Below are 26533 nucleotides of genomic sequence, written 5' to 3' on the forward strand. Positions count from 1 at the left end.
GTCCATTTAGTGTCAGACAGGTGCATTGTACTACCCCCAAACCCCAGGCAAGTCCCACCAACCTCGCCGCTCCTCCCATGGCTCGAGCAGTGTCTGGGGCCCCAAGTCTGACCGCAGACCCATCCACCAGACCTCTCTTAGTTCGGGACCGAGCCTTTGGAGTATGCGAGGACTTCTGCTGTGTGGCGCCATCACCTTCCGGAAGCAGTCACATAGACTGGACTGAAGGGTAATCCCCTCTTCCGAGACTATAAACTTTACAGACTTTCCTCGGATGTACATCAACAGAGCCTGGAGACGCTGCTGGCCGCAGCTGATCCCAAGAGTTACCCCACTGATTGGACTGTGCGCGCGCCACCCTACATATCCTGTGGGTGCGCGCAGCAGACAAGATTTGTGAAAGTGAAAGCGACATGTACATTTAAAGATGCCGTTGTGCTGAAACGCCGCGACCCGTATGTGCACACATGACCGGTATGCGTGCACATCTCCTGTCCATACGCGCGCGCATCTCCTGTCCCCTTGTGGAAGAAAAATCAATGGCAATAGATCTCACAAGTGAGCAGCGCATGCGCTGCATCGCTAGGCAATACCTAATAAAAAGCTACTGGACAAAGACTGGTTCCAGATCATTGGGTTAAAAATACAGTGCAGTTTCCCGGCGGGGCACCATTATTATGTGGGGACTGCAAGTAAGATGTAAAATTCGAGGAGAGATGGTTGTTGAGAGCAATGATCACACTGTGCTACACCAGGAGACAAACTCTCAAAAATCTTCAACAAAAAGGTTAAAAAAAAGTAAGTTAAAATGTCACTGGGGGTAGCTCTTCTCCAATCTGTGCTGAAAGGCGTGGAAAGAAAAGACCTGGCATCTGTCTGCTGGAGCAGCACCTATACAGGCACTGCACATGTTACTTCCGACGCTGACTGCACCACGTGGAGCTGAACGACACCACCTACCGGCACACAGGGGTACAGCTCACAATAAATTTCCGGATCCAGTCTGATGCTTGGGGATTATTCTATGGTAAGGAATCTGTGGCTAGAAATTTCAGATTGCTAGGTTTTGTGAAGTATTTGTTATCTAAGCTTTCGTCTCCTCACTCGTCCATAACATGCATGTGCGTAAAAAGTTACGTTTTACACCTGGGATTTTTCTACCGGCTGTCTCAATAACTTTTCAACCAGGCACTTTATCACACTAAGGGAAGGGCTTCCTAGCGAGGCTGTAGATACGTTTAGTAGGTGTGCTCCCTTGAATTTTCTGGGTGATATTAATTGACTCACGCTTAGTACAAACAAAGATCATTGCCCCATCCCAAGGTGGTTGTTACTAGTATTCTCAGGGATGAAAACCCACTAGTTTCACCTTGTGTTTGCCCCGTTTAAAGTGTTTCATCTTCCCTGGGAATGTCCAACGTTACTATAGTTTCATGGATTGTAGCAGGAATTCTGGATAAACCAAAATGGGATTAAAGGAAGACCTATCATTTCTGCACAGATTATATCCATTCAGGAAACATGGGCAATGGATACTTTTTACATTAATGGACATTCTTGTCATTGATTACCCCTGCTACCACTTACACTGTGGATAGAGTGAAGGGAGGTCTTGCAACCTTATTCTCAACTTAATTTTCAGCACAGCTCTTGAATGCATTCCCCTTAATATCAATTTATTCTGCTAATTTAAAATAATTCCCTAATTTATTAATTATTCATTTTTATAATAACACATTTGATATCACTTGCTTTGAGCTGGCATTGGCCATGGAGAAAGACCTAGATATTTTTGTAAATAATGGAATAAAGGGCTTCTGTATAATATGGGTAGGGGATTTTAACATAAGAAGATACCTTTGCCCTGCTACGAAAGTATGTAGGATAGTGAATGCACATGGCGAGGATCAGGCTCATTTTCAACATAACCCTTATAATAAGGCCTTGAATATTTTGTCGGCTAAGCATAATTTAGAAATGGTTTTTCATGTGAAAATCGTACTCCAAATCCACTACTGGCCTTTATAGGTTGGGGTAACACAAATACTGTCGATCATATGATAACTTCACTTAACTCCTGGATAACAAACACAAAGGTGTAAGTGACGATAATCCATTGATCCTACTCATCCAAACTCGCATACGGCCCCAGCACACTATAATTAAAGCAGGGAACATAGTAACCGCAAGACCGAATGGAATCGGAATAAAATGGTCAGGAGTAGACCCCACTGGCTTCAGACATTCCATAGTAAAAACTTTTAAGCAGGATATTGTGACCTATCTGGAACAGTTAATAAACCATGGCTTTATACAGCAAGCACATGGAAATATCTTGAGAACAATTTATTATTTTCTGACTACACCTGCACGGGGTAATAACCAACCGCGAAAGGGTTGATTTGATAAAACCTGCACTGCTGTTTGTAGAAACCTCAATGTAACCCTACATAGGAAATCAATCGATAGGGAAGACGTTCAGCAATTTATGCTTCGATAGAAACTTGCCTTGGCGACTAAGAAGAAACAAATACAGATTGAGGTTTGGTCCAATCTAAAGCAAGCAGCGGAGACAATGACGCAATCTATTTTTGGAAAATTCTAGGATGATCTCTGGGAGGAGTGGAGTTTAGGGCACTCTCACCTCATTGGATGGACAGTGGTCTTTTCAGTGTGATAACTATGCTACTAAAGTGTCACTAGTTTAATGTCTTTCAGGCTTGCTAAGGTCGTGTACTGCCATTGTAAGTGTAATGATTCAAGCATGTGATTCTGTGGAAGATACCAACACTTGGGGGTCTATGGGTCCAGGCAAGTAACATTTTCTTAGCTACACCACAACAATCCTTCCTCTGTTTTGCTATTGGATTTTTCAGCAGCTTTTGACAAAGTGGCCACCCCACAACTCTGAATTTTTTGTGCACTAGGCGTCAGTGAGTTTGTTTGCAACAGGATTCACTCTTATCTAGCTTATTGTATTTTCTTCAGCTCTGCAGGCCTCCAGAGCATTCATGACATTATTGGAGTGCTCCATTACTATGAGAACGAAACCATCTCTGCTGAGTTTAAATTTGATGTCCTTTTGGGTGGGCTTGGGCCCAATAATTTAGGAAACAAATTGTCTCCTGTGATTTACTTGTGTATTGTGCAAATTATCTTACCTTTAAGGATCATCAACCTTGGTGACTCCAGTAACCACATCTAATATCTGATTTCTGCAGCATTCCTTGCGTTTCCAATTTCAGATGTGTTTTCCACAAGACGTTTGCTGAAATACATGATTTTGCAAGCTGTGTCTCTTTTGTTTGCTTGTGAATTCCTTTTTTTAACCAAACAAGTATCATAAAGGGATTGAGAAACCTGCATGTTAAATTGCACATTATCAGGAAAACAAGTAATTGTTCACCCCTTTAGTCTGGCCCTTAGTTCTTCTTGGGGTGTGGTGTTTGTTCACCTTGCCCCTACATGTTCACACATTATTTCCACAACCGATTTCATATATATATATATTGTATGTATTTATCTGCTTCCCAGGGGCAAACACTTTTCATTTTAGCCCAGTAATGCCGCCTTTGAATGCAGGGATCCCTGAGAGTGGAACAAAGGGCACTCTACTTCTTGCATCACAAGACGTATTCAACATTTGCCTTACCCACTGGTTTCACCTGTCAGATCAGCTAGTCTATTTTGGATTGCTTGATCCATAAAACCTGCTTCAAGACAGTGGAAAGGGGGCAGCCAAACATATATACCACTCACCTGTCTCCTTGACATGAACAGCCAGTTTGGGCTGTCACCCTGTAATGGTAAAGCGCTGATAACTGTATGCATGAAACATTTAATAAAATACTTTGAAATCAAAAACAAATAAATCTCAGGATAAAAACTGATCAGTAAAACGGTTTAAAAGCATCAACTCAACTTAGTTAACAGCAAGAAAACAGGGTTAACAAGTCTGAGAGATAACATCACACCAGTTGTCAATTCTTGTGCCTGATTCACTCTACAATATAGAAGAACTGCTGTGATAAGTATAATGAAAACATTGAATAAAAACATTCAATGAAATGTATGAATAGGTACAGCTATTAGCAGTATACACAAGTAAAACTACTTTTGCATGCTTGCCCATATGATCCTTAGGCGTAGCCAACTGGAAGGGATTTTACCTGTGGCGCAGGCCTTTCAAGAACATATGGATGCCTTCCAGGACTGGCTGGCTGCCACCGAGAGACGGCTTCCCGAGTTGTGGAGAGCTCATGGCTGTGTGACTCAGATCCAGGAAGCCCATCAGCATATCCAGGTAGTTTTACATTTCTGATTTATGCTATGCAATACACAACTGTCCCTGTATCCAGTTAGACTGATCGCAAAAAAACTAAAATTGTTGGGACTTTGCCGTTTCCTCAAATGTTCATGTATTTTCTCTCTCGCTCTCTCTTTCTCTGTCAATGTCATTGTTGATATTGAATACTCTTCAATCAATATTGTGTTTATATGTAACCCATCCATAGCTCATGTATCAATGCACCAATTCATTATAAATTCTCTGCCTTCATTTTATCCATTTACATCTTTGCATTTCACGATGTTCTATTTTAGTTTTAATGTACGATTTCTATGTGATTTATCTATTATATATATATATATATATATAGGCAGAGAGGTTGCGGCGGTTATACAAGGGGGACCCGAGGGGGCACCGAAGTGTACATTCGCCTCACCTCCCAAACCGGCTTCAAGGGCAGCGCCTGTCACGGAAGCCGACTCGACCTTCATCACCCCACAGCAACCTTCAATTTCCACGAGGCACAGCATTGGGGCTTTGTGGGAGGTGTAGTTCCACTACACGGGACTACACAGTTTGATTGCATCACATCGTGGGGGCGGAGTATGGCAACTGTTAAACTACAGCATGACTGGCTGAACATTCGCAGCACAAGGAGCAACTGGAGAGGGGCGCTGAGGAAGGCAAAAAGTGCCGAAATGCATTCGCCCGAGACCTGTGTGCAGTAAAGTGCTCCTTTGTATCCCCCTTTGGGTCACGTCTCTTTTCTTCTGGAGGAGGGGTTGTTTCAGACATTGTGCGCCAAGCCAGGGCGCAGTTACGTGTACCCCCGCCGCCAAAGTGGTATGGACCTGCTGGCCAGCTCGATGGAGCACTCTATATTCATTGCGATAGCAAATGGGTCCATTACCCACCAGGACGCTTGGCAGACAACGCGGCAGGCGGATATTCATATCCCCTCTTTGGGTGACCGGGATTCCTGCGCCAACCCCCGCAAAGGATACCAGGCAGAGAGGTTGCGGCGGTTATGCAAGGGGGACCCGAGGGGGCACCGAAGTGTACATTCGCCTCACCTCCCAAACAGGCTTCAAGGGCTGCGCCTGTCACGGAAGCCGACTCGACCTTCATCACCCCACAGCTACCTTCAATTTCCACGAGGCACAGCATTGGGGCTTTGTGGGAGGTGTAGTTCCACTACACGGGACTACACAGTTTGATTGCATCACATCGTGGGGGCGGAGTATGGCAACTGTTAAACTACAGCATGACTGGCTGAACATTCGCAGCACAAGGAGCAACTGGAGAGGGGCGCTGAGGAAGGCAAAAAGTGCCGAAATGCATTCGCCCGAGACGTGTGTGCAGTAAAGTGCTCCTTTGTATCCCCCTTTGGGTCACGTCTCTTTTCTTCTGGAGGAGGGGTTGTTTCATATATATATATATATATATATATATATATATATATATATATATATATATATATATATATATATATATATATATATATATTCCGCTCCAATGTCCACCGTCAACGAGTCACTCTGTAGGGCGGGTGCTGCAGCGCGGCGGTGTTCCGCGCAAATATGAAAGCTCCACACCGTGTCCCCTTGATTAAATCCAAAAAGACACGCAGCACTCATGGGATCAGTAGGGCTTAGAACGCCAAAGTTTTTTATTCAGACAAACGCGTTTCAGGAAAGACTCCCTTCGTCAGGGTCATAAACAATGCGTTTCGCGGCACCATTTTAAAAGCGCGTGGGCGTATAGTGTAAACATAAACAGGAGACCAAGCCTCGTATTTTCATACGGGCGCCATCTTAGAACATGCAATTCATACATAGTGACAAACTTTACTGTTCCACAAAATATAACATCATCGTTAAATACATGTCCTAGATACATATCTTGCCGTGGATCGGCATTTGCAACACTGCTTTGTGTTGCCCAGTGTCCCAATCTGTCAATATGTATTACAATCAATTTGTTAGATTGAAACGATCAAAATCCTCATAATATTATGACTAAAAATGCCACAATGTTATCTTTACATTCTTATATATTCGGGCCGATTAATCATAATGCATAATCATGGCCCTATTGATAATCTGGCCGTGGATCGGCCTTGGCAACCAAATGGTTGCCAACAGACCTAATCGCTTCAATTTACAACAATATAAATTCTACAACCCAGTTCTTACCGCTTCTTAGAAAAAGTATCCCAAACAACATAATTTCATCACCGCCAATTCTGCATCCTTTCAATTACCCAATGTACTCCCATTCCGCTCCCATAACGTGCCTGTGATAACAAGCACCAGGACCCGCCGTGTTGCAGCGGTGGGACTTCTCCGCGGCCGGACCAGCCGCTAAATAACAAAGAAACAAGGGTGTCCCCAAGGAGGCATCACACGCGAAATGGTTACCGCACACCACCTCCGGCAGCAGCCTTCACAGCAAGCACTCGTGACTTCCAAGTTGCAATATGCCAAACGCGTTTCAAGCGGTAAGCCCTTTCTCAATGGCATGCAAACAGCAAAGTGAGGCGTTCAAGTAGGTTAAAGAACATTTATTTGGTTAATAAGGTCCCCGCCCATGCTGCAACACGGCGGGTCCTGGTGCTTGTTATCACAGGCACGTTATGGGAGCGGAATGGGCCTGACTTTCGGAGTACATTGGGAGCATCACAGTGCTTACTCGTTGGCCTCCTCCCAACCGGGTGAACTATTTTTACACAGTTTGAGGCGCTTGATCCACTTGGGTGCACATGGAACGTGATCTTTAGGCAGATGGACTTCATTCACCATAATGCCATGCTGCGCACGCCCACATGGGCGGGGACCTTATTAACCAAATAAATGTTCTTTAACCTACTTGAACGCCTCACTTTGCTGTTTGCATGCCATTGAGAAAGGGCTTACCACTTGAAACGCGTTTGGCATATTGCAACTTGGAAGTCACGAGTGCTCGCTGTGAAGGCTGCTGCCGGAGGTGGTGTGCGGTAACCATTTCGCATGTGATGCCTCCTTGGGGACACCCTTGTTTCTTTGGTATATATATACAAACGTGAGCAAGCCGTGAGGTGAAATGCGTTGTTTGTTTTTGCTGCCTAAAATAAATCCTTGAAGCACAGCAACCTTTGTGTGTCGTCGTGCATTTCCTGTTAATTGGGAAATTCCTCGTAGTGATATATATATATATATATATATATATATATATATATATATATATATATATATATATATATATATATATATATATATATATATATATTTTAGGTAAAGAAATACGATACTTGTAGGATTTTAAAGTTCTTTATTCCGCCGCCGCCAAACGCGTTTCGACTGCCAAGCAGTCTTGCTCACTGGACAAGAGGCAAAAGCGCGCGGCCATTTTTAAATAAAGAGATTGCACGTAATGAACTACATGTCAGAAGACATGAAAGACAGACTCGTAGTTTTTTGCATGATCATAACAGTGCTTATAGGATCGCAAATATCCTAAGTCAAAACAACATGATAAATCTGTAAATCACATTACTGTGTTAACTTACAAAATTGATTGGTAAAACGGGCGTGTTTTAAATTACCTACGTGAATTTACACGTTCCATTGAAATCTGTCAACAAATTTTATCGACAAACTTAAGGGTGTACGGCTGCGCTCTTGCCCAAGTGGGCATACAGAATATGTAATTAAGCATAGTCTTTCAGCGCAGCCGTACACCCTTAAGTTTGTCGATAAAGTTTGTTGACAGATTTCAATGGAACGTGTAAATTCACGTAGGTAATTTAAAACACGCCCGTTTTACCAATCAATTTTGTAAGTTAACACAGTAATGTGATTTACAGATTTATCATGTTGTTTTGACTTAGGATATTTGCGATCCTATAAGCACTGTTATGATCATGCAAAAAACTACGAGTCTGTCTTTCATGTCTTCTGACATGTAGTTCATTACGTGCAATCTCTTTATTTAAAAATGGCCGCGCGCATTTGCCTCTTGTCCAGTGAGCAAGACTGCTTGGCAGTCGAAACGCGTTTGGCGGCGGCGGAATGAAGAACTTTAAAATCCTACAAGTATCGTATTTCTTTACCTAATTAATAGGACTTAGCCCAAGAAGTCCTTTTACAACGATACAACTTTCGGTTTGGAGTGGGCAGGAGATGCTTGAGCAACACCTTTGATTCAGACAACTGCCACCCCCCCGTATCGCTGGGAACGGAAACGGATGTCACAAAGAAAAGTCAGCGCCGGAGAAGAGGAGATGCCTAAGAGGGTCGGAGGACAGCTCGGAGACGCCGACACTGAACCGGGTAAGCCTGACTTGTGAATGCCAGCGGGGGAGAAAGTGAAGGTTCCCGAGCCAGTGATTTAACACGAAGTTCGGAACCGGTTGGGATTACAGCTTTTTGAACGCTGTTAAATTTAAAAATGGACGCCGCAGAGGTACATGAGCGCGAACAGGCAGCTCTCCAAGTATTCACAAATACAAGCGGTCAATCTGCCGATTCAACTTCACCAGAGTCGGGGAGTAATATACAGAACGACTTAACAACGAAACTGAGGAAATTAGAAAAATTACAACGTTCAGAGTTATCAAAGTGGTGGGAGTCTAAATCTCTGCAGCGTTATTTGGAAGTGCAGCGAATCCCTCGGGGCCTGCGAGTAATGGTGGCCCCTAGTTATGAGGATCCCAATCCCAAAATGTTAAAAGAATGGGCTGCTAACAACAATGAATCATCAAGACGTATGCTAGGCATACTGATTAAATATGCCGATATTGATAGGTCGAAAATCATGGAAGAGATAATAGACTTGCTTTCGGACTTAAGTAAAGAAGAAGATCAAGCGACCATAACAAAATTCAAAACGGAGTCCAAAGAGAGACTAAAGAAGTTAGAGACCACTATAAAGGAACGTAAGGCACTAAAATTCTTAAGAGACAAATTGGACTATGAACGTGGTCAAATTTACACATTTGCGAAGCGCTATGAATCAATCAGGAAGCAGAAAAACCTCAGAAGCACTGCTGGAGCAGACGTGCAATCTGAAACCGGCAGCCGACAGAGCTCTGATCCAGATACCGATTTAGAGATGAATATTCCCATTCAGGGAGCAATACCAACGATAATCGAAGAATTTGGTTATTTAAACGTAGAGCGCCGATACAACTTGCGTCAAAGACCACAAACACAGAGTGCCGACGCAGGTCAGCAAAAAGGAAAAGGCAAAGGGCAAACCGCCGGAAGAGGGCAATATGCAGGGCGCGGCCATCAGAAGAAAAAGAAGAATGTGGCACAGTAGGCAATGAAACGAAAACTCTATCTGTGATAAATTTGACCAATGTAAAATTAACTGAGGAAGAATTGAAAATCTTGGAGCTTGGGTTGTCGTTTTGTCCAGAGGCGGATCTGGACTATGTGCAAACCAGAATAGACCTCTTTAAGTTTATAAGACTATTGAAACTAAAAAAACATTTTTTGATGAACCCGAGCAAAAAAACCACAGGCAACCAAATGGGTGAAGCAACACATGAAGGCAACCTAGTGGTGGACGACATGGACTTGATGATGGACTTACGTGCCAGTAATATAGTAGCACAAGATCAAGGAGCAAACAGTCTTGCTGCAGTGATTGCAGAAGAAGAGGAAATTGACATTTTTCAAGATGCCCCCACTAATTTTCGGCCCAGTTCAAGATTTATTCCAACAACAGCAAAAGATACTGTTGATGTATACAATGAACTAGTGCATAACGAACTGAAAAATTTGGGCAAAAGTGTTCAACCAAATAAAGCAATATCTAAAAAGCAACAAGCCTATTATGCATTGATAAAGAAATTAACTGAGTGTGATAATTGCATAGTTCGAAATGCGGACAAAGGGGGCAACGTAGTTCTCTGGGATAGGGATAAATACCTATCAGAAGCATACAAGCAATTAAACAACAAAAAATGTTATGTTCAGGTATCAGAAAGCATGATGCTAAATAGCAACGAGCAATTTAACAGAGAACTACAAAGTTGGTATGATTCATCTTTAATAAGTCATGATGAATTCATGTTTCTTAAAATTGACCAGCCTACTACAGCAGTGTTTTATTTAATACCTAAGGTACACAAAGACATTGTTGATCCCCCTGGCCGCCCAATAATATCTGCAATAGGCAGTGCTTTGGAAAACACCTCAAAATTTGTAGATTCTTTTCTCAATCCACTTACCAAGGCACTCCCATCATTTATACTAGACACCGGGGACTTCCTTAAAAGGATTTATGATATACCCTGGGAAGATGACTACTTATTAGTCACAATCGATGTCGCCACACTATACACCAGCATAAGGCACTGCGATGGCTTACGTGCAGTAAAGCACTTTTTGGGAACTAGGTCGATTACACTATGGTCACATACTCAAATGATCTTACGTATGGTGGAAAAATGCTTAACAAGCAATTTTTTCCTTTTCTATGGCCAACTCTACCACCAAACATGTGGCACTGCCATGGGGACCTGCTTCGCCCCCAGCTATGCTAATTTGCATATGGGCTGGTGGGAGGAGCAGGTCGTCCGAACGCAGTATCAGAAAGAGTGGGAGGAACATATAGTTCACTGGAGTCGTTTTATAGACGACCTATTCTTGGTGTGGAGGGGCACAGAGCGTGAAGCCAAGACATTTATTAACAGTCTGCAAACTAATGATCTGAACCTCTCGTTCACCAGTTCCATTAGTAGGGATAGTGTAAATTTCCTTGACCTCAAAGTTTATGTAGAGAATGGAAGATTACAAACCAGCCTCTACCGAAAACCTACAAGCGGCAACACGTTGCTGCACGCACAGAGCTTTCATCCCTTACAATTGAAGTGTAGCATCCCCTATGGGGAAAGCCTGAGAGTTAGGCGTAACTGCAGCACCCCAGAAGAGACAGCAAAAGAACTAGAGGTGCTAAAAAGAAGATTTACAGAAAGAGGGTACCCTGAGAACTGGATCGATCAGGGAATTCTCAAGGCATCAAAAAAGAAAAGAGAGGACATTCTGTTTTCTAACCAGAAACCCGCACAATCAAAACAAAGTCAGTGCAGGTTTATAACTACATTTAGTAAACAGCATGTTGAGGTGAGAAGAATACTCAACAAGCACTGGCATATCATCAAAAATGACCCGATTCTGGGGAAGGAGGTAGACAGGCGACCGCAAATTACTTTTAGAAAGTCCAAATCCTTCAGAGATTCCCTAGTGAGCAATATACTCAAAAAACCACGTCCAAAGAAAAATTGGCTATCAGAGAAAAATGGATTTGTGAAGTGCTTAAAATGTAAGGCATGCACGCATGGTGTAAACTGTAACAAGTACAAACTGGGCCTTTCTAACAGAGTTGAAAAAATTAAAGGCAAGTACACATGCAAGACAGATTTTGCCATCTACGTGCTGCAGTGCCCTTGTGGCCTGCGGTACGTAGGGAGCACAATCAATGAGGTACACAAGCGTATCTTGCAACATTTGAGAGCCATCAAGAACTCTGACAGATCCTACCCCGTAGCACGGCATTTTGAGAACTCGCATAATAAAGACCCTAGTGGTCTTACATATTATGTGATTGACTCTATTCCTGCAAGCCTAAGAGGTGGTAATCGTCTTAAAAAATTAAGACAGTTGGAATCTCGCTATATAATTAAGTTAGATTCAAAGCAACCGAAGGGTCTTAATATGGAGGCGGATTTACATACACATTTTTAACTTATAGTATGTGAATACAATGAGAGAAGCTACCTGTATCTGATGTATTTAACTGTTCACGAATAAGAACGTTTTTTGAGACAGACTATTAGCAAAAGTAACTGATTTGGTTTTGTTCAGTGTTAATAGAAATGAGATTTGAAAATGAATTATGGCAAAACTGATGGATTAACTTTAGTGATGGTATTTATTTAAAATGTGGCATGACTAAGCGAATTGACATATTCAAAGGATGTATATGCTCACTTGAGCTTTATTCTGAAAGACTATGCTTAATTACATATTCTGTATGCCCACTTGGGCAAGAGCGCAGCCGTACACCCTTAAATTTGTCGATAAAGTTTGTTGACAGATTTCAATGGAACGTGTAAATTCACGTAGGTAATTTAAAACACGCCCGTTTTACCAATCAATTTTGTAAGTTAACACAGTAATGTGATTTACAGATTTATCATGTTGTTTTGACTTAGGATATTTGCGATCCTATAAGCACTGTTATGATCATGCAAAAAACTACGAGTCTGTCTTTCATGTCTTCTGACATGTAGTTCATTACGTGCAATCTCTTTATTTAAAAATGGCCGCGCGCTTTTGCCTCTTGTCCAGTGAGCAAGACTGCTTGGCAGTCGAAACGCGTTTGGCGGAATAAAGAACTTTAAAATCCTACAAGTATCGTATTTCTTTACCTAATTAATAGGACTTAGCCCAAGAAGTCCTTTTACAACGATACAACTTTCGGTTTGGAGTGGGCAGGAGATGCTTGAGCAACACCTTTGATAGATATATATATATATATATATATATATATATATATATATATATATATATATATATAGTTCACAAGGATGAAAAATTCGGCACTCCGCTTGGTAGGAAGAATAGATTTATTTAAATTTCTAGGGCTGAGTGCCCTAGATATATAGACTGTCTGTTCACAGATATAACTTGCCAAACGAAATAGCATAACAAAATGGTTAATATGCATTCCCGTGTGCACAGATTAACACTGCCCACTCGCCTCGGTACTGCTAACCTGGGACATTGTGCATATTTAGTAAGTGGCAGCCGGGCACTCAGCCGTGAATATGAAAATTTTTGCTATACAATGTTTGATAAAAAATGTATAATTATCAACGTAATGTTTGAAATGCCGCATTGCATAACAACGCATTTAATACTACACGTACAAGAAAAAGTATGATGTTAATACAATATAGCATAAAACTGCATATCCCAGAATGCACTACCATGCCCAATGTATATAAATAATGAAAGTGAAGTAGGACAACTGTACAACGCTGCCGTGAGAAGGAACCATCTGGTTCGAAACGCGTAGGCTATTACAGTGTGCTAAATAAATCTATTCTTCCTACCAAGCGGAGTGCCGAATTTTTCATCCTTGTGAACTAATTAAATACGAGACCCTGTCCTGGTCTCGACTTCGGCACCAACTTGCGAAGCGCTCCCTCTGCGACAGGACAGCTCGTGGTTGGATGGATATATATATATATATATATATATATATATATATATATATATATATATATACTGTGTACACTATACATGTATTATCTCTCTGTCTACCTCTTACATCTGATCCCTTAGGTTTGTTGCTAATTTTTGTAGCCTCTAATCTTTAGGCAGCCCTCAGTTTGATACCAAATGTTGATGCCAGACTCCGCATGCTGTTAAACTTAAAATCTTTTGCTAAGAAGGATCTTCCCGCTGCCAAAATACCTATGACTTTGAATCAACAGAAGAACTCTTTAAAACATAGTCTTTATTCCAAGTCTGCTCATGTTCTTGTGCAATCATAGTAGGAAATTGCGATTCTTATATGAACATGACTAGAGAATCTGGATTTCATTAAAGACACGGAGGCTGACGTTATGCATTATTCCTTTAATGCAGTCCAGGCAGCCGCTTACATCACAATATTAAGAGGTTGCAAGAATAGAACAATAACACATGAAAGGAATGAGCCATCAACAATCTGTCTCTTTAAAATGTGGAGGAAAATAAGTTCATGAAACTTGAAAAATCAAAACGATCTTCTGATGAGCAGAATGAAGAAGGAAGAACGATGGTAAAACCAAAGGCCAGACGACACACAGTTAAGGAGCGTTACATGAAAAGAGAAAGAAGTAAATATCTCTTGAATGTAAAAAAATTGTGTCAAGCTAAAAGGAACAAAAGATGAAACAAGTACTGTTAATAAAAAGTACAGTAATAAACTGTAACAAAAACAGCATTAAATCATTGTAAGACCACTAAGGGGTGGGATGGGAGGGATAATGTCAGCCTTCGTGTCTTTAATAAAATCAGGATTCTCTAGTCATGTTAATATGAGAATCGCAATTTCATTACAAGAACAGAGGCTACATTATGCATGTTGGTAGCTTTGTAAAACAACATCAGACATATGTTCAATAGGCTTGCAATAATGACGTGCAAAGGTGCTAGCATTTGACCAGTCAGCAGCTTTGAGAGCATCGTCCAACTTACCTCCAGACCAGATTTACTGGCATAGCACCCCTCTAAGGGAGTGAGCTTGACATTTCTTTAAGTCAATACCTGCTAAACGTATAACAGTCTTAACCCATCTAGCAATAGAGGTCGAGGTTATGCCTTAGTGGGGTTTAACAAAGGATATAAATGATTAGTTAACATCCTGAGGGTGAAGAGCAAACATTCTGCGATCATACTCTCTCATGCAGTCCACAATGCAAAGTTTTGGACATAAAACAAAATGTGGGTAAAAGATTGAATCAGACATAGTCTTTGTTCTTCTATAAATCTCAAATTGAAATTGAATTGAAGTGGTATTTATATAGCGCATGGCGACCCGCAGGCATCCCAGCGCTTGTAGACCCCTGGGCAGATGATACACGAGATTATGGAAATAACCACGTCTTGAGAGATCTGCGGAAGGAAAGATGATTGGGCTCGGCCCGAAGGGGAAGAGGAAGAGAATTCCACAGTTTTGCAGCGTTTAGAGAGAATAGTCGACCTCCACTTCTGGTTTTCTTGATTTTAGGGATGGACGCCAGGAGTAGAGATTTGGAGCGGAGGGTTCTATTAGGCTCATACCGCTGTACAATGTTCTTAAGGATGGGAGGACCTAAGTTATAAAAAGATTTATGAACAATGCATACTGATTTGAAATTAATGCGCTCCTGGATAGGAAGCCAATGTAGGGGCTTAAGAGCTGGTCTGGCTGATTGAATTTTGGGAACATTAAGCAATAATCGGGCAGCCTGATTTTAGGTGATTTGCAGCCTGGCGATGGTAGCCAGCGGAGACCCCAGATACAGCGCGTTGGTATAATCCAACCTGGACAAGACCAGAGCTTGTACCATGATTTTCCTCGCCCCAAACGGTAGAATGGGAAGAATTTTGCACGCATTTTGAAGAATGACGAAGCAAGTTGCGGCTGTCTTTCTGGCTTGGGGTTTAAAGGAAAGGTCTTGGTCCAACCAAACACCCAGGCTTTCAAGCTGGGGTTTAGGCGAGGGGGCAGGGCCTAGGATGGAAGGCCAGATATCTTTCACATTCAATGGCGAGCGATTTCCCAAGACCATGATTTCACTTTTATCTCCATTAAGTTTTAGGAAGGAGTCCCTCATCCAAGAGGCTATCTCTTGAAGGCACTTATAGGGATCAGGGGAGGTACTGTCAGATTTGTTAAGTCCAATCACCAATTGAGTATCGTCACCGTACGTGACGATGTGGATCCCAAAAAGAAGAATTGCCTCAGCTAGGGTACAGGTATAGGCGTTAAAGAGGGTACGGCTCAGTGACGAGCCCTGTGGGACTCCACAGCAGAGGGAACCAAGCCAGCGCGAGTCCAGAGATACCTAAATCGTGCAGCCTTTGAATTAGAATCTGATGGTTCACAGTATCAAATGCTGCACTGAGGTCGAGGAATAAAATTACCGCTGTGCCGCCCGAGTCCACTACTTTCCTGGCTTCCTCCACAACCGAGATCAGAGCAGTTTCTGTTCCCTGAAGAGGGCGGAAACCTGTCTGGGTTAGATGGAGGAGATTATGGGTCTCCAAAAAGGAGGAAAGGAACCCATTGACATGTATTTCCATAATTTTACTGATCCCAGGTAAGAGTGAAATTGGACGATAGTTTCCCAAGACCAAAGGGTCAAGGGAGGGTTTCTTCAACAGAACCTTCACCATTGCATCCTTCCATGCAGGAGGGACCACTCCTGATGCGAGTGAAGAGTTGACTAGGTCTAAAATCACCCGGAGCACTACCCCTGCTACCTGCGCAAGCGCTCGTAAGGGAACGGGATCTTTAGGTGAGACGCTCTTAAATGAAGCAAACAGGATTTCTAACTCAGGTAGGTCTAATAGAGGAAGAGAATCCAGAAGTGGCTGAGTTCTACCTGAGAAGGAGGATACCAGAACTTTATTTATAGGGGGGAAGGAGGAAAAAAATTGTGTCAATTTTGGTGAAGAAAAAATCAGCAAGAGTATCACACTGAAATCAAATTTGACTCCGAACATGTTAAAAGATCTATTCGTAATCTCCAGGGCTTTGACATCAGAGACCATTCTGCATGAGATTAGGCATAGTAGAGTAACCAGCTTAATGGAATTTTTTTATTTTTTTTATTGAGGAGAGTATTAACAGGCCAGTTATTGAAAAGATCAATGATTAGTTTGACATCCCAAAGACTTTCATATTTAGGTTTAGGAGGTCTTCTTAAGCAAATGCTTTTCATCACTCTACAAACAATAACATTTGTACCTACCCTTTTACCATTGACCAGGACATGACCAGCAGAAATAGCCTATCTATAGCAATTGATAGTTCTATAGCTGAGGTCTTTATCAAATTGTTTAACAAGGAAGTTAACTATATCAACAATAGGTGCTTCCAAGGAATCCAGGTTCCTTTCCAGGCACCAACCTACCCAGATTCTCTATATGTTATATATGTAGTGAGTGCCTGAGGCCCAAGACTCTCTGAGTAGAGTTGTAGCCGTCGCGAAAGTCCTGAGATTTCATTGGATCTCCTGACACTCTCCAGGCAAGAAGGGTTAAACTCCTGTTATGAATTAGGGGGTGATCTCCTCCGTCTACGTCTGCAAGAAGATTCTCTAGGGTAGGAATTAAGAAGGGGGGTTGCAAGCTAGTTCTAGAGTGGTTGGGAACCATGATTGGGATGGCCAAAAGGGAGTTATTAGGACAAGGAAGCACTGATACTGTTTCACTATCTGAAGAACTTTCTGAATCATGGCAAAGGGAGGGAATGCGTATACCTTGGCTCCTTTCCAAGATTGTAGTAAGGCGTTGACTGCTAGAGCACCCGGGTTGGACATCGAACTGAAGTTGTTCCCAGTTGAAAGGTTAGTCTGCTCGCAAATAAGTCTATCTCTAGAGGGCCCCAGATCTTGTTTAGGGTAATGAACACGGAAACATTCAGTTTCCAATTGCTGTGATCTAACAGGAATCTTGAGTTCCAGTCTGCAGAGATGTTCGATTTACCCGGAAGGTATTCCGCTTTGAGAGCGATCTTATGTTCTAGACAGAACATCCAAAGTTTCTTTGCTAGATTTGAGAGGTGCGCTCATGAGGGCGTAAAGCCCAGCTGTTGGTTCTAAATAACTTATGTGGTGAGATGATTCCTCTTGTGACCAGATACGACCAGTGTTCTGATTGAGAAGGCAAGCTCCCCAACCATGAAGGCTCGCATCTCATTCTAAAACAAACTCTGGTTTTGAACCAAAGATTGCTTTTCCGTTCCAAGCGTCTAGGTTCTCGAGCCACCAGGCTAGTTCCAATTTGGCTTCTTGATCCAGACAGATCCGATCTCCGTACCAGAGGCCAGTTCTTAGGGCTCTCGCCTTTACCCTTTGGAGGGCCCGATAGTTGAGGGGACTAGGAAAGATGGCTTGGATGGAGGAGGAGAGGAGACCCAGAAGCCTGACTAGCTCTCTCAGAGATAAGTCTTGCTGTTTCAGGACATGTCTTATTTCCTTCCTGATTTTGGTAATCTTTTTGGAAGGTGGTAAAAGGAGACTGTAGTAATCTACTATGTCTATTTAAGAGTATGGAGTGCTCAACACTTTGCATTCCACATTCCTATATGTGTACTGGTCGTTCTATATCTTGGCAGTTGCTGTTGACTGGCCAGAGGGACAGCCACGATATCTACTCTGCTTACTCTTTAATAAATCCATCAATTAATATAATCTTGGTGCGAATTAACTTACTACATTTTCTGGCGACGATCTGGCCAAGTCATCAAGACGGAGTAGCGTGGCTGACGAATTCCAGCGTGTGTTTTTGATGAAGACCCGATGTACTGAAAAGAGACTGCGATCCTGTTCATATGTCCATATAGAAAGAAAAGGAATTGCGCAAACGGATCCGTTACTCGACAATTGGCTGCTCTACCAAAGTAACTGTGAGTAAGCACAGTAAATTAACTTTAGCGCATTGGCAGTAGCAGTTGAGACGTGCGCGAGCGGAGGTGAACTGTGACGTCATCTCAGACAGACCTAGCGAGTCACTGATGTCTCCATTGTGCTCGATCGCCTGAAGAAAGCCGGAAGAGTCACGCAAAGTACGCTCAAAAAACAAGCTCAACTGACTTGTGAAACGAGCGTAAGGACGTCGTGATGGCCATTTTGGGATCGAAGTAAACACTCGGGTGAAGCAGTGTTCGTGTCGCATCTTAGGAGACAGATGTTAGCACGAAGACTTTAAGCAAGCACGAAGACTTTAAACAACTGAATTTAAAAAGTAAAAATCGCGAGGATAAAATTGAAATACTTAGAATTTGATCTTAAAAAAAAAAAAAAAGACATTTTTTAATAGGAATTAATTTGGCATTAACAACATTACTGCTTGGGACTTTAAAAAAAAGGTTGGTGAGTAAAATTTTTCTCTTTACACCATTATTTAGGTACAATGGCCAACCAAGGCACAATAGTGACGCCTCCAGTATTTTTGGTTTCTCCAGGTACACTCTCTGTCGAGTGGGAAGATTGGTTACCTATGTTCGAGAACTATATAGATGCCCTAGATGGTTCAAAATTTAGTGCAGCAAGAAAAAAAGCATTACTATTGAACAATTTAGGGAAAGAGGGTCAACGTATCTTCAAGTATTTGCCTTTAGCAACCTTACCCAATGGTAATGCAATTGAAGATGTATACGAAGAGTCAAAAAAAAGATTAGAGACCAGATTTGCAAAGGAGATCAATATTGTAATGAATGCTTACTCTTTAATAAATCCATCAATTAATATAATCTTGGTGTGAATTAACTTACTACAGAGACATTTCAATGTGTCTACTGTGAAACCTAGTAACTCCAGAGATCTGGTTGGGGACATCATTGATTTATCTATATTATGAATCCTAAACTTTCTAGGAGATCCATCATAGTCTTCAGGTCTTTGGCTAGTTGTGAAGGATCTTGAGACATTATAAGAATGTTGTCTAAGTAAAAGATTAAACGAATGCACCTTATTCTTAGAGATGAGGCAACAGCTCTCATGACCTTGGTGAAGCACCAAGGGGCAGAGGAGAGTCAGAAGGGGAGAGCCTGAAATTGGTAAAGGTGATTTTTCCAGACAAATTGAAGAAAGTGTTGGTGGGATTCAGCTATAGGAATGGTGGAGTAAGCATCCTTTAGGTCTAGTTTGACTAGCCAGTCTCCCTCTAGAGGTGAATCTCTCAAGAGATGGATGCCCTCCATCTTGAAGTGTCTGTAAACCAAATATTTGTTTGGTTCTCTTAAGTTTATGACCGGTCCCCAACCTTTGTCTTTCTTTTTTACAAGAAAGAGTGTGCTTATACATCTTAAAGTTTCTAATGGGACCTCTATTATGTCTCCTTTCTGAAGCATAGAGAAGATCTCCTCCTCTATTATATTTTGTTGCTCTGGAGAGAGAAGCATGTCTCTTGGGAAAGAAGTTTGTAAAGGTATGTGAGTCAAATCTATCATAAACCCATTGACCATGTTTAAGAACCAAGGATCTTGAGTGATCAATCTCCAATTGTGATGGAAGTATTTGAGTCTGCCACCCACTTTTTGGGGGAAAGAAGGAGAAGGGAGAGGGGAGAGAGTTCTCACTTGTAGGGTTGTTTGAGATAAAGGTTCCACAGGATCTAAATCCTCTGATGCGTTGGCCTCTAATTCTCTGCGGGTAGATTTGAGGCATGTTGTACTGCTGATACCCTCTTCCGAAACCACAGGATCTTGGAAATGGCCTTTGATTGAAGCGGCAGAAAGAGAGGACCCGTCTTCTGGCCCGCGTTAAAAGTTAGGATTGAAAACTCTGTTCATATTTTGCTCTGCCTGGTCCAGGGTGGTGAAAGTGGAGACGTATTTCCCCAAGGATTTAATGATGTCTTCTCCAAAGAGTAAACCTTTTGGGTTTTGCGAGGGTTCTTTATCTGCCATGTTAGTTAGTTTTGGATTTATTTTAGTCAAAACGACTCTTTGTCTTTCTGCATTAATGCTAGCATTGGCATTACCCAGTAGAATTAATGCTCTCTGGGTCCATCCCCTGGTGAGATTGGTGTTGAGAGGGGTGCCATTGATGTGGCTGTCTTCTGCGGAATCTAGGATTCTGGCTAATGGTCCCAGTATGTCGAGAAGACGGTCTTGGCACCCTTTCAGGGATTTTCCATCCCTTTTCTTGGACTACGTCCAAGTTTAAATAGGAGTGTAATGAGTTCAGGGTCTAAATTGGGGGTATAGCAGCTTTTATCCTCAGTAGAAAGTCTAGAGCATGCAGCTCGAAGGATGTTAAGAATGTCCCTTTCTAAGAGGTTTATTATCCATTTTTTAATGAATTTTGCGATGTGGTCTTGAGGGAACCACTCAGAACTTCTTGGGTTTTTCAGATTTTATGGGGAAAACGTTTCTTCCCCTAAGGGGTCAAGGATAATGTCCTTAGAGGATGAAGGGAGTATCTCTTATGGATTGTAAAATTCTTGATCATCTTCATCAAGATCAAGGACATACTCATCAGGTGTGTCTGAGGATTCTATATCATTAGATTGGTTATCTCCCATATTATAAAGAGCATTATGATACTTTGTGCCGCTAGGGACACCCAGATGTTTTGTGCCGCTAAGGACACCCAGATAAGCTGTGCCACTAAGGACACCCAGATAAGTTGTGCCGCTAGGGACACCTTGGGAGTTTGAGGTGCTAGGACCTCCATTTGAAGTTGAGGTGCTAAGACCTCCCTGAATTGATGAGGTGCTTGGACCTTCCATATTGCTCTTCTCAATGTATTTACTTTTCTTAAGTATTTTACCCCTTAATTCAGTGATCTTGTCAGAGTAGAGGTTTGGAATTTCAGAGATTTCAGCCTCATCAAGGAGTGACCTTTTAGAGGACATGATCTGACTTAAGGTCTCAAACATGCAGGACCTCAATTCCTTATGAAGGATTTTTTGCATAAGGAGTAGGGGCAGAAGCCTTGTCAGAGTCCGATATGGTATATAGAAAATGTTAACTTGTAAAAAGTGGTAAAGTCCTTAAATGAAAGATAATTAGTGAGGATTTCCCTTAATAATAGTGACAAGGTTTATAGATGAAGGAATGTCAAGAGAATAATGCCTCTCTTATTATAATTAATTTTGCTATAGAATGTTGAAAAGGCCAGTTAAATGAGGATTTCCTGCTAAAACCTCTTTTTTTTTATGAATACGTTTGTAAAATAATAACAACTTGTGGATGAAATCCGAAATAATAAAAGGTAGCGATGCAGAGCCGTGTTGGAGTGCGCGGTCTGCATCGGTGGAAAAAGGTGAAAAACGGGAGTTAAATGAAGACATTAGGTAAGCTCATTATGACATGAGGAAGTAGAGCAAGGATGAAATTGAAGAATAATCGTTTACACACAAAAACAAAATATTAATGTTCGATTAAACATCTAAAAATCTTTAAATATATGCAAACATTAGAAATAGTACATAAACTGAAAGAAAAGGCAGGTTAATCTGGTCAGTCAGGCAAGGATGGGACTAGGGAAGGGGGTGTAGGGAAATCTCCGTAAATTGGAGATCGGTATAGAGGCAGTAGGAAGTGGGGGGGGGGGGTTAAGCCACACACAAGGGAACTTCAAAAAAGAGATAAAAATGAATAATGGTAATGAAGGAAAATGAACTTATCTGCTTGGAGCCGCATTTAAAAGAGGCATATTGTTGATGGCTCATGCCTTTCATGTGTTGTTATTGTTCTATTCTGGAACCTTTTAATATTGTGATGTAAGCGGCTGCTTGGACTGCATTAAAGGAATAATGCATAATGAAGCCCCCGTTCTTGTGATGAAATGTAGTGAAAATTTAAGCAACATTTTTCTATGTACAGAAAGTACACATTATGACAGATGAAATTGCTGCCTGGGTCCTAGAAATGACAAAAATTCTGAAATCTCCCGTCAGAATACTGTATCTGTGTATAACATTAAGCCCATCTGCAGGTCCAAAACCCCAAAATTCTGGAATGCCTCAAACCGCCGCCTGGGTTTCAGGACCAATTTTTCTCCACATTGAACACTTCAGGCAATTTATCTGATCAACTGTTGACGAGCTGTCATAGAGTAATACAGAACAGGTGTTCCTCACTCTACTTTTTCTCTCTGCGCCTTTTGTTGGACTCCGTTTAACTCTTTAGTGACCACAAGACTGTGTGTTTTGCCTCTTTCCAAAACGTGCAAAGAAATTAATGGTCAAGGGTGCATCTTATCTATGTGTGTGCATGCTACCGTCTTTGCTTATGTTCTAGCGTTGTTTTCTTATTAGGTGTCCATTTTTATCTAGTAAACTGTTCCCTTTTTGTATGAGACGGTCTCTTACCTTACGACATGTTCTTTCTCACTAATTAGGTATTGGGTGAGGACATTCGGTCGAAGCAGATCGAGATGGAGGGAGTTTTGGAATACGGATATAAACTGTTGGAGTTGATAGAAGGTAAGCAGAGACTGTTCCTTATAAGATTTAGTAGCACAGTGTTGTACAGTGTTTTTCTCCTTTCCTAGATTAGCACTCTAGATTTCTGTGGGGTTCCATGTTCTAGAATTCTTATCTGCCTTGTTGGCAGTTGGAGCTCTGGTCAGATAGGGGATGGTCCTACCTACTCTGTGCTGCAATAAAGCTGGCATTCACAAGTGCTCTGTTTCCAGACCTCGTTATTACATACAACATTTGGCGACTTGGACTTGGATACCGCATCTGGCCACAGCTTTATCCTTTAGCTTTGCAGCAGAAAAAGTTACAGAGAGGTAGCGCTTCCATAACCCCAAGAACCCTGTGAAGCGAACGAAACGAGGCAGATCTCCAGCTGATCGACGCAAGAGTGGTCCTGCAGAGAGAGTAGTCGCAGTCCCAAGACTTGACTCCCCGACGTCGTCGTAGAGAAGTATGGTGTCGGCCTAAAGACTCAAAGGCCCTGCGACGACATCATCGTAGTTGTGGCGTAGACATCGTTCCACTGGTAACGTAACTACCAAAGTATAGCGTCAGCAACTTGGCAACCGCTGAGACGCACCAGTGGTACGCAACGTCTGACAACACTGCAGTCTGAGACCCGACGCGAGCATACGTCTTGTCGCATTGACGTAAGACGCAGACGGCCATATTGTGGAACTGAAACTTTGGCTGTCAGAGTCGCGTAGGAGACGCGACTCACCCAAGTCTCTCTGCCAACACTGTAACATCGGTTATCAGAGTCGCGTAGGAGGCGCGACTCAGGTCTCCCTGTCAACACCGAAACATCGGTTGTTAGAGTCGCGTAAGAGAAGCGACCCATCCATATCTTCCTGGCAGTCACAGCAGCGTAATGGAACTTCGGTAGAATACCTATTCTGAAGGTGAACTATTTATGCAGTAAGCGCATGTGTCTGGATTTATATGTGAGGAGAATAAACAGTAACTGATTCATATTAACATTACCTCGTTCTCATTAACCAAGAACTATTGCATTGAGATACAGCTACAGTTGAAGTACATTTCACATCATTTCTTACCTGACTTCTGTTAGTGCACTAAACCGATAGCATGGCACAGCCAGTTAATGTTGCTCTTCCTCCTCAATTTTTGGCTGAGCCAGGGAATCCGTCAATGGCATGGGAGGATTGGATTGTGATGTTCTATAATTACATAGAGGCCCTAGGTGGAGAGGATTTCTCACCGAAGAGAAAGAAAGCTCTACTAATGACCACATTAGGAAAAGAGGGGCAGCGCTTGTTTAAATTTTTGCCACAAGCTCTATCTTCAGGATCCACATCACAAGTAGATGAATTCAAAGAAGCTGTAACGAGACTGGAGACTAGATTTGGGAAGGAAGAAAATCTTGTCTTACAAAGATATAAGTTTTATAAAAACAAGCAGTTGGAGGGTGAGCGCATTGACGACTTTGTTGCGCGTTTACGCGAACTTTCTGTGAAGTGCAACTTTGGTCAGATGGCTGACGAACTAATTAGAGACCAACTTATTGTCCAGGCGAACAATAGGAAAGTTCAAGAACGGTTGTGGGCAGCAAAGAACCCAACGTTAAAAGTAGCCATAGATTTAGCCAAAGTTGTGGAAGAAAGCGAAAAATGTATGAAGGAGTTGCAGAAGAGTGGCTTAGAACCTAGAATTGCAGAAATCTCCAATAAAATAGTGAATTGTGACAATAGTGATGAGGAAGCAGCAGCTATTGCCATTGTCAGGAAAAAAGGGTATATCCTCCAGAAAAAGAATGTACAGTCTAACAACAGAAACAGCTCTAAAATGTGCATGAAGTGTGGGAGCTATTCACATACTTCTGATGCTAAATTCTGTTTTGCAAACAATAAGGAGTGTTTACGGTGTGGGAAGTTGGGGCATTTCGCCAAAATGTGTAGAAACAAAAACAGTTCGAAAGTGACAGTAGTCAGTGAGTATGGTGAACTGAAGCGTGATGTGAATAAGATTCTGGTGTTATGTGACTCCATTAGTTCTTGTGAAGAGCGAAGAGGAAGAATCTTAAAGGCAGATTTTACTATTGATGGGAAGTCTGTCAAATTGATGGTTGACACAGGTTCTAAATGGACCATTATCCCCACATCCCTGATGAGGAGTGTGTGGGGTGAAAGGACCTTGAAAGAGTGTGACATCTTTCCGTCTGGCTATCAAGGTGAAAAGATTGATCTCTTGGGCTACTTTGATAGTAAAATTGAATTCAGGAATAGATCAGCGGTGGGTAAAGTGTATATATCTATCGATGGGCCAGCCATTCTAGGACGCTACCAACAATACGATTTACACATAGTAGTCAATCCCAGGGCTGATGATCCTGTCTCAATTGTTGACAGCTCTTCGTTGAATGAGGTTCTGGAGAGGTTTAAAAACGTCTTTAGGGATCAACTGGGAGAACTGGTAGGCTACTCTCATCATATTAATCTCAAGGAAGGTAGCACTCCCGTCCAACATAAGGTAAGATGAGTTCCTTTTGCTTTGCGGAAGGAGGTTAAGGCTACGTTGGAGGATATGCTTCAAGGAGGCATCATCGAGCCCGTTGAAGCGTCTCCGTGGGTTTCACCTGTTGTAATTTCTCAAAAACCTGATAATAAGATTAGGTTTTGTGTAGACCTACGTTCGTTGAACAAGTGCATAGTGGCTGATGTGTTTCCGCGACCAAATATTGGTGAGCTGGTGTCAACACTTAAAGGAGCCAAGTTTTTCAATAAGCTAGACCTAAAGCATGCCTACCATCAAATATGTCTGGATTATGTCTCTAAGCACTTGACTGCTGGGGGCGTGGCTTGGACGCCGATCGGGATGGCGGCGTGAGCTCGCAGCTCCGCGCAGAATCCCGCTAATTCTCCTGTTTTCGGAACCCTAGGCGACCCGGAGACGACGCTCCTGCCCTTTGAAGTGTGAGGGGACAGCTGGGTACAATTGGTGAACTGCTGGGGGACTGCCGCCCCCGAGGGGACCGTGTCGAAGCAGCGGCTGAGGTGTTGCCGAGGGTGCGAAGAAAATGGCGGCGAGGAGGTCGGAAGGCCCCGAACTTCAGCCCTGAGCCGAGTTGTCGCCGACTGGCGAGGGATCCTGGCGAGAGATCCTGCAATCCGCTGACCGAGGCGCTAGGGTCGGCGGGGCTGTGCCCTGAGGCCAAGGAACGCTGCCTTGACTCACCCGGAGCTTGGGGACCCTAGCTGGCCACCGCCCTGAGACTCATCCTCTCCCCCTCAGGCTCCCGAGGGGGGCGGCCGAGTGGAGTGTGCTTCGCAGGCCGTGGCTCTTGTGCCTGTGAGTGTCGGTGGAGACATTGCACTGCCCGGTGCCCGGCGACCGGCACTGCCCACGGGCGCTGACGACAAACGGGCTCCTGGACTTGTGACGCAGCGACCTGGAATGGCGGCGACTGGAGGGCCGATGGCCGAGAGACGCACTGAGGGGGACTCGGCGACATCGACTCAGCTGGGCGAGAGTCCCTCCCCGGAGCTCGACCGAGAACAACGGCTGAACCGGCGACTAGATGCCATACTTGATGCGATCGCCT

General features: G+C 42.8%; 1 protein-coding gene across 1 annotated transcript in view; it reads left to right on the plus strand.

Moving 5' to 3' along the window:
- Window positions 1–26533, plus strand: part of LOC144828429 (microtubule-actin cross-linking factor 1, isoforms 6/7-like) — a 300733-nt gene that overhangs the window by 50712 nt on the left and 223488 nt on the right. Inside the window, exons 5-6 of the mRNA XM_078686575.1 lie at window positions 4144–4303; window positions 22890–22974. Of these exons, the coding sequence (XP_078542701.1) occupies window positions 4144–4303; window positions 22890–22974 (245 nt within the window). The remainder of the gene's footprint in view (window positions 1–4143; window positions 4304–22889; window positions 22975–26533) is intronic.

The sequence above is a fragment of the Lissotriton helveticus genome, chromosome 4_1 (genome assembly GCF_964261635.1).
Source record: "Lissotriton helveticus chromosome 4_1, aLisHel1.1, whole genome shotgun sequence".
NCBI classification, from domain to species: Eukaryota; Metazoa; Chordata; class Amphibia; order Caudata; family Salamandridae; genus Lissotriton; species Lissotriton helveticus.